Source organism: Pieris brassicae, chromosome 4 (assembly GCF_905147105.1).
Source record: "Pieris brassicae chromosome 4, ilPieBrab1.1, whole genome shotgun sequence".
Taxonomy (NCBI): domain Eukaryota; kingdom Metazoa; phylum Arthropoda; class Insecta; order Lepidoptera; family Pieridae; genus Pieris; species Pieris brassicae.
In genome coordinates, this window is record NC_059668.1 from 5,858,898 (window position 1) to 5,867,125 (window position 8,228).

At 31.3% G+C, this 8,228-nt stretch overlaps 3 protein-coding genes across 4 annotated transcripts; 1 reads left to right on the forward strand and 2 right to left on the reverse strand.

The window, feature by feature from the left end:
- Window positions 1–60: 60 nt before the first annotated feature.
- LOC123708566 (heparan sulfate glucosamine 3-O-sulfotransferase 3B1) lies at window positions 61–4,263 on the reverse strand. 2 transcript variants are annotated; one of them, XM_045659340.1, is made up of 6 exons: window positions 4,033–4,263; window positions 3,759–3,958; window positions 2,890–2,970; window positions 2,375–2,548; window positions 1,514–1,724; window positions 61–919 (listed from the first exon to the last, which is right to left on the reverse strand). In XM_045659340.1, the coding sequence occupies exons 1-6, from the start codon at window positions 4,141–4,143 to the stop codon at window positions 683–685; spliced, it is 1,014 nt and encodes a 337-aa protein (XP_045515296.1). In that variant the 5' UTR covers window positions 4,144–4,263; the 3' UTR covers window positions 61–682. The 2 variants fall into 2 exon arrangements, with proteins under 2 accessions (XP_045515296.1, XP_045515295.1); XM_045659339.1 differs by having other exon boundaries at window positions 1,502–1,724.
- Window positions 4,264–4,798: 535 nt separating this feature from the next.
- LOC123708575 (TCF3 fusion partner homolog) lies at window positions 4,799–6,623 on the forward strand. The gene is made up of 4 exons (XM_045659351.1): window positions 4,799–4,992; window positions 5,078–5,321; window positions 5,396–5,575; window positions 5,678–6,623. Exons 1-4 carry the CDS (start codon window positions 4,841–4,843, stop codon window positions 5,753–5,755), a joined length of 654 nt encoding a protein of 217 aa, XP_045515307.1. The 5' UTR covers window positions 4,799–4,840; the 3' UTR covers window positions 5,756–6,623.
- LOC123708573 (hydroxyacylglutathione hydrolase, mitochondrial) lies at window positions 5,912–7,686 on the reverse strand. Its single transcript, XM_045659348.1, has 5 exons — window positions 7,490–7,686; window positions 7,148–7,376; window positions 6,751–6,977; window positions 6,439–6,671; window positions 5,912–6,134 (listed from the first exon to the last, which is right to left on the reverse strand). The coding sequence occupies exons 1-5, from the start codon at window positions 7,557–7,559 to the stop codon at window positions 5,991–5,993; spliced, it is 903 nt and encodes a 300-aa protein (XP_045515304.1). The 5' UTR covers window positions 7,560–7,686; the 3' UTR covers window positions 5,912–5,990.
- Window positions 7,687–8,228: the final 542 nt, after the last annotated feature.

Below are 8,228 nucleotides of genomic sequence, written 5' to 3' on the forward strand. Positions count from 1 at the left end.
GTGAATGATATTAAAAATTTGTGAAATTCAAATAAATACCTGTACATATATATACCTGCATATTGAAGTTGAATAAAATACTTTACGATAGGCGTTCCCACACAAATTTGTTTTTCGTTACTGGGTCAAGCTAGTAAAGTTTTTGCCTTCGTAAGTTCAAGCACTTCGCATACAATTATTTATCGTATAAAAATCCTATTAAATTGATACGTATTGTAGAAATTTCTACTTAATTCATAGCCACCAAATAGGTGAATCACAGTCACAACAAATTATGGACGTCTAAGTGCTTTATATTCGTTCTATCTAATCAAGTTAAACTTAGTACCTACGAGTGTTCGGTATCTATGTTAAAAAAATGTACTCTAATAATAAGTAAGTAATAATGTTCCCTTACTACCCTATCATAGGTGAAAATTCTGAGTTGAGACATCTCGAAGTCGAGTCACAATTATCGCGAAATATCGGAATCCCCGTAGGTACCTCAACAATGTATTGAATTTTGATATTCGCGCCAAGATGGTTTATGATTATAATTCTTACCCATAGTGCATTCATCATAAACTTTTCCTATCTGAAAATATCATACGTAGAACATTGGTATAATGTCGATGAAAGAATACCGTTTAATCCTCAAATAGTGCTTTTTTTAAGTTTGCGGATCTATTGTTATCAATTGTGGTTACGGCCAACTAAACTTTACACCAGAAAGTTGATAAAACTTTTCATTATGTGGTTTGTAGAACTCTTTGAGTCTGTAAATGACCGACTGGTTGATTCGTGGATGATTTCTTCCCTTAGTTTTGCCCAAACAGTGTGGAATCGGCTTTGTTTCAGATTTCAGAAGACAAGGGAAGCCCTTCGTCGAATTAAAATAAAAGTGTTTGTCTGTAATTATACGTTTGAGCCCGAGAAAATCCTGTAAAAAAGAGATTAATTAACATTAATCAAATCTGCACTGTACAAGCATTACCTTTCCACATCGTATCCTTAACTTTCGTAGTAACTGAAATATTGTGTTTCAAGTACTCTTTTTCTTTTGTAATGTAATAATTGCTTCGTTTTGTCATTCTCATTTTTGTATATCTTATGTAGTTTTGCACTTCTTGCGGTACCTGTTAAGTTAATTTTTCTTACAGTGATTGACTGAAAGGGATGGCTTGAAGGCCTCGTAGGCCGCCGATACCTTATTTTTTAAATATTTTAATTGTATCTACAGTATTTCTTGCAACAAAGTGTAAGTAAATAAATATGTTATCCCTACATAGTAATTAAAGCAATAAAACTTTCCACCGTTTGTACGCTTTAAAGATCTACACAACAATTTTAATAAATGCTATATACGCAGAGACAGAGTTTCAAGAGCAAGATTTATTACCTATATAGTTTATAACAGAAACCTACACTTGTTTCCTCTTGTTAGAAGCCACGTGGGAATTAACTGAGGCCGGACCAAAATTACCTGTCAAGAAATTGACATTTGAGAAGACGTTAGAATTACCTGGACCCTCACCATTTCTGCAGCTGGATCAGCTACCAGTCTCTCCCCATTGACAAGTAGAAGCCTAGACTTGGGGAAGCGTCTGAGCCACCGGCGATAAGGCCGCGCGTATATGCCCAATCTCACTGGCGGCCATGATGCATCAATGGAATATGTTCCACCCCATTGAATAGAACTATTTAGTAAGGCAAACTCTTCGAATGGTGGTAGACCTGGTCGTTTGCTGAAAACACTGTATGTTTGGGCATTCTTGGTAATCATGAAGGATCACTGACGGTAAGATTCAGAAACGAGAGCTATTAGTGCCAGTGATGGGCAAAGTACGGCCAGTAAGGAAAGTATTTAATCCGGCCCGTTATAATTCCGTTTTGAGTCGAGAATAAAAAGTAGATTCTATTCGTATTGTTTTTATAATATTATAATTAAAAGCGTTAACAATGCATTTTTTTTAATAATTGTGGCCTTCCTCTAGAATTTTAAAACTTTGTGGCCCGCCATCAAAAAAGTTTGGTGCACCTCTGGTCTAGACCCAACGACTGTTAGTGTAAAATTCTGAGTATACGCAGAGTTGTTCATATGCAATTTACGTACAATTTACTATGTATAATGTATTTCACTGGCCTGGTAATTAATAGTACTACTTAGTAATTATTATAAATAGTGTAGAGTTTTATCGTCGACTTTTCGAAGGAAATCGTAAGGAAATTCAACATATACTAGATGACCCGGTGAACTTCGAATCACCTACATATATTTGTGTTAAAACTTAATACAAAATTCGGCTCTGTAGGTTATACGCCTATTATATTAAACACAAAGGCATGGAAATCTCATGGGCGGTACACAGTTTGAAAACAATTTAAATAATTTTACCTTGCAGATTGTGTATAGTCACTTATCGCTCTTGTAACAGGATCTCTGACCACAGCAATAAGCTTTACCGCGGGATTCATAGCATACACGCGTTTCGGCGCTGACTTTGTCACCCAATAGGATGGAGTCTTTTCCATAGTGATCTGCCCTTTTAAAGTCGGTGGCATTTTTTCTCTAAAATATAAACTTAGGCCTTTTATTATTATAATAGACGTCGATGTTATACTAATTAAATTACTGCAAGTGTAGTAATAACTAATAATTGTATAAAACACTTTTAACCGCAAAATTTATGATTTATTTGCGCAAATATCTGTGAGTTATTACTCCTTAACTATTCACATTGCTGTAAATAGTTAAAAGTTTAAAAAAAAAATATGGATAGGTACAATAATTTTTTAATTTAATAAAAAAATGTACTTTAATAATTGATAAGCTTTATCAAAGTTATATTACTTTCATCGAAATGCATAAATCTTTTCTTAACTGAATTTAAATTCTACAACATCACGTACCTGTACCACTCAAACCCCATATGATAATATTTATCGAAAAAATGAACTTCTGAACCGGCAGCTCGCACGTCTGGATGAAGCCTTAAAAATTATTTATACTTTGTTACAATAATATATATAATTATACAAACAAAAAGTAAGTAGGTTACATAAGTTATTAGGCGACCCTAATATGGGAGAATAAAAAAAGAAACACCTACAGAGGGTAAAGTACTAGAAGTGCATAATTAAATAACAAAAAAAAACTAGAAATATCACGCAAAAAGAAAAGAAAAAATATAAATATGTGTAAACAGACATGTAAAAGCTCTGCCAAAGGTTAATAGACTCACAATTAATATATATACGTAGTAGCTAATTACGACGCGAGGCAGGAAAAAAATGATCAAAAAAAAGATTTCTAAATAAATTTAGAGACTGAGCTCGTCTGATATCAATTGGTAAGAAACTCCAAAGTAGGATACTTGGCACAGTGAAGGAGGAGTGATAGAAATCAGTTTTATGAATAGGAGTTTCAAGAATTAGATTATCTAAGGACCGCAAATCAAAACTATACCAACTTAGACATGCTCCAATAAGATCAAGCATTCATCATGTCTTGCCTTACAGGTAGAAATGTAATAATGAAAATTGTCTCATAATTTTATATAGAATTGCTATAAAATCTCCTTTGTAACTCCAATAAGATTTGCTTCGGAATACACAAACACCTCGTAATTAAGATCGCTTACAATTAAATTTAAAATTGTGAATAAAACATATACAAACTCTGTCTACAAAATGCCCCAATTAAAATGGTCATGGAATTCACATACTTAGGTAGGTAAATTGTGCTTCAAGCACTGAAAGCGGAATAATTAAGTTCTTACCGCAAAAATTCTAGTAGAGCTCTTGTGCCACATTTCTTTACTCCTATAATTAGGGCATCCGGCAATTTTTTAATTGGCGTAACATTTTTTTGAAATCTCCGGTACTCGTAGCCTTGTTCCAAATTAAAACCCAATAAAGCCGCCAATTGAAGAAATACACTCTTGTAATTAGACATGGGTCCACCAATATTTACTGGTCTCTAAAAAAATATTTTAATTTGTATTAAATTAGGTATCTAAATAGACTTTAGTCGTAAGACTAAAAAATACATACCACATGTTTATCAACTAAGGATGTATTCAACACATATAATAAATATAATATAAATAATAATGTGAAATACATAAATGTAGTTCGTTTGGAAGAAACTGTAATCCATGGCATTGCTGTTTTTCGGGGGCATTTGTAGCACAAATACAGATTTTATCTAAATTTATTCAAAGTCTCAAAAACTTTAATAAACATTTTTCTATACTAATCCTAATACGGCACATGCTTTTGCAAATATATTTTCGTTACTAAACCATTGCTCGCACCCTGCAATGCGAAACATTAAGCTTTTTTTTACTGCGCAGTCGTGAAGTAAATATACCTACAGGTACTAATATTGCATTATTTATATTACGTATAATATACATACAAATAAGGCGACGAGAATTAATTAATACGTAGAAAAAATACCATTAACAATGGAAATGTAGTATATTAATAATTAATGGACATGTTTTTTTTGCATATATTGATTATACTTTACGATAAGTAAATACATTTCAAAAAAGCGCGCGAAAATTTATAAAAGTCAGGTTCGATTTTCAATTATAAATATATAGCAGATAAAGGGAGAAGATATTTATATCTATGAAAAATATTTCAATTTAACAGTACTAAAATATCACTTTATAGGGAGTTGCAAAGTTTACTCTCTACAAAACAATTATTCCAAATTTCATGAAGTACGAATCGTAACTAATTATGCTCTAAGTGACAAATGACAGTTAACAATGACAGCTTGACATTAAAGTTCGACATACAACAGGAAAACATTTTGTTTGGTAAACTCGAAGCCGAGAAATAATTTATTATGACAGTACAGAAACTAAACTCGAGTATTTCTGACGACTCAGATGATATGGTTAGTTTACCATCCGATGAAGAGATTTATAGGAGAAAATATCAATTGTTGCTTGAACGATGTGAAGTGTTGCAACAGGATAATGAACGAATAGTCAATAGGTTTGCATTTCAATATAATTGTGTGCTTTTACACGAACTGCAAACAGTGCAATACAAATATTATATTACTATTTATCCATTTTAGACTTCATGAAGTTAAGAAAATATCAAAGCGGTACAAAAAGGATATAAAGTTGCTAGTAGAACGTTTAGATAAACATGGCGATTCATTTAGAACAGCACTTGTGGAAAGTGATATTAAACCCACACACATTCATTCTACTGTTAAATCTAGCAAACCTCAATCACAAGGTGGACGACAAATAGAAAAACCAAGTGGTATGGGTGGTAAAAAACCAGCACAAAAGAGGAAAAGTAAAGGAGATAAGGTAAAAAATTACAAAGTTTTTGTTACTGTATTATTACACTTAACAATGACTAATTTTTTGCCACTATATTACAGCCAGAAAGAGATCCTAATGCTCCAAAAAAACCCTGCAATGCATTTTTTCAATTTTGTCAAGAGCAAAGACCGGTAGTTTTAGCCGAAACTACAAATGAAATGGGCTCAGAACCTTCAAAACAAGAAGTAACAAGGCAATTGGCTTCAAGATGGAGAGCACTGTCAAATGACGAGAAACGAGTAAGATTTTATTTTCCCCTCTGGTTTAACTAAAATTACCTCCTATTGCCCTTATAAATGACTTTTTTATATTTTCTTACTGTGTTATTTATATTTTTACAGATATATGTTGCAATGTTTGAACGATCAAAAGAAAAATATGCAGAGGAAATGTCAGCATATATAAAAAAGGAGCAATGAATTATTTGTTTTCATTATTAGTCTTGTGGTCCTCAGTTTTTATTTATTTTAACAGCTTCTAAACCTTTTTGGTAGGTGAAAAAACCTTAAGGTTGAAAAATAAAATTGAACAATTTGGTAAAAGGACCATTGTTTGGTTTCAGAAGAAATAAAAAGAACTGTAAAAAAATATTTTAATTTACAAACCAACATTTTCGCTAAAATGGAATATTATTAATTGAAACCTAAATCTAATTCAGACTTTAAAATTGTCCTTTTCAAGACGAATTGTCCTCATGGTTTCAATAGGATCCGATCTCTTGGCATGCTCCATTACTGATTCTTCAGTTACTCTCATAAAGGGATTATATTGTTTCTCTTCAAGAATTGTTGATGGAACCTGTAAATATTGAAATATTGTAACAACTTATTTAGTTATAAGTAGTAAACATATTCACCAATTCTAACTTGATTTAGTATATTTTATTCTAAACTATTCTAATATTTAAACTTATAATAAATATTATAGCTGTACTTAAAATACTTGGGCAATTATTATGATATTAGATGTTCCATAGGCAAAGGTTGTATAAATATTTTTAAGGTAGTAGTTGGTATAAGTATTGAAATGGGAGAGCTTATGCATATCCCTATTGCATACAGTGCCAAAACTGCAGTAAATATAACAATATAAAATGACATACAGTAGGCTTGCCATCCTGTCTTTGCTGGTGAGACCATTCTATTTTATTCTTAATATGTTCATTTTTTGGTTCCACATATGCTGCAAATTTCAGATTTTGCAGAGTGTATTCATGGCCACAAAATACTTTAGTTTGTTCTGGAAGATTCCCAAGAATATCAATTAAAGCTTTGTGCATTTGTTCAGCAGTGCCTTCAAAAAACCTTCCACAGCCACCCAGGAATAAAGTATCACCTACAACAACAAAAATATTTATTATATGAATATTGATATGCAAATTTAATAACATACAAAAAAAAGATTGAATATATACCTGTAAAGACAGCAGAATCACTAGATTCTTCTGGACTTGTCACAAAATAACAAATATGACCAGCTGTATGACATGGTGTAAATAAGCAGAGTACATTCAAGTTACCAATGCTGAATTTAGAATTATGTTCAATTTTGTGTGTTAATGCTCCAATACGATCATCACCACCATAAACTTGTAAATCAGGAAGCATTTTTACCAAGTCCTCATTTCCTCCTGCATGGTCCCTGATTAAATGTATTACATTACCGAAACTATCCAGGAATTATTACGTTAGTTAAGAAAATAAATTACAAATATTTAGATTTTGAGCACCCTTATTAAATGAAGCTTATATAAATCATATACCTAATTTAAATTTGAATACATCAAATATGAATTGCAAATAAATACATACCAATGATGATGTGTTGTTAAAATTTTAGTTAGTTTTACACCTTGATCTTGAACCGCCTTTAAAACAGTATTAGGTTCAACAGGGTCAACTATAGCTGCTTCTTGAGTTGTCTTATCAACAATCAGATACATATAGTTATCTTTTAGAGCTGGCAAAATTTTAACATCCATGGTTTTGTATTGGTGATGTTCTTGACTGCTGTGACTTGTGCGTTGATTCCAGACTAAAGCTGAAAGTAAATTTGATAAGATTTATTCTTACATAAACAGTATACTGTAATAGGTGGTCATAAATAGATTATAATTATTTACATAGATATAAATCAAAGTTACTAGTACTTACCCTGAAAATAAAGTCTAGTTAATCGCTGTGAAAGGCCGTGTGGCAATGAATTTACGAACCTAGCAAGCATTGAACAAGAAAAAATTTATCAAAAATAAAAATAAGATATTGCTGAATTAAAATATTAATTATAATTTTTAAATCAAACTACCTATAAAGTTTAAGATAGTATCGACACAAGATAATAAGATTTACTCTTTGATTTTTTTTTTTTTTTTAATAATTTTATGGCCTGGTAACGAGATTTACTCTTTGATAAATAAATAAATAAATGATAGAGTTTAATCATTAAAATTTTATGAAACTTAGATTAAATCTTTCCGGAAAATTCACAGAAACAAATCACAGATGATGATAGGTCATAATTATTTAGACTTGTAATAAGCGGCTAACACATGAAGATCGCTAATAGCTATAGACGTCGTCGTGTGGGTAGAGAGATACGATAATACGATCCAAAAACATGGCATGACATGCATTAATATTTGCTTTACTTTAACACTCTAGAAAGATTACAACCTCAGGTTTTGTCGACATATTTTAATATATTTATACGTTTACTGCGTTTTTTTATTTATTTTACAGAATAATACAATTTAATGATGAAACATTTGAAAACTACTGTGGTTTGTATTATAGTAACAATAAGGCTTGTCAGGAGTGCTACAAATTCATATAAAAATAATTCTTTAACTCGTTTTTTATATTGGTTAACGTTAAGCTATTTAAAAAATTAGAT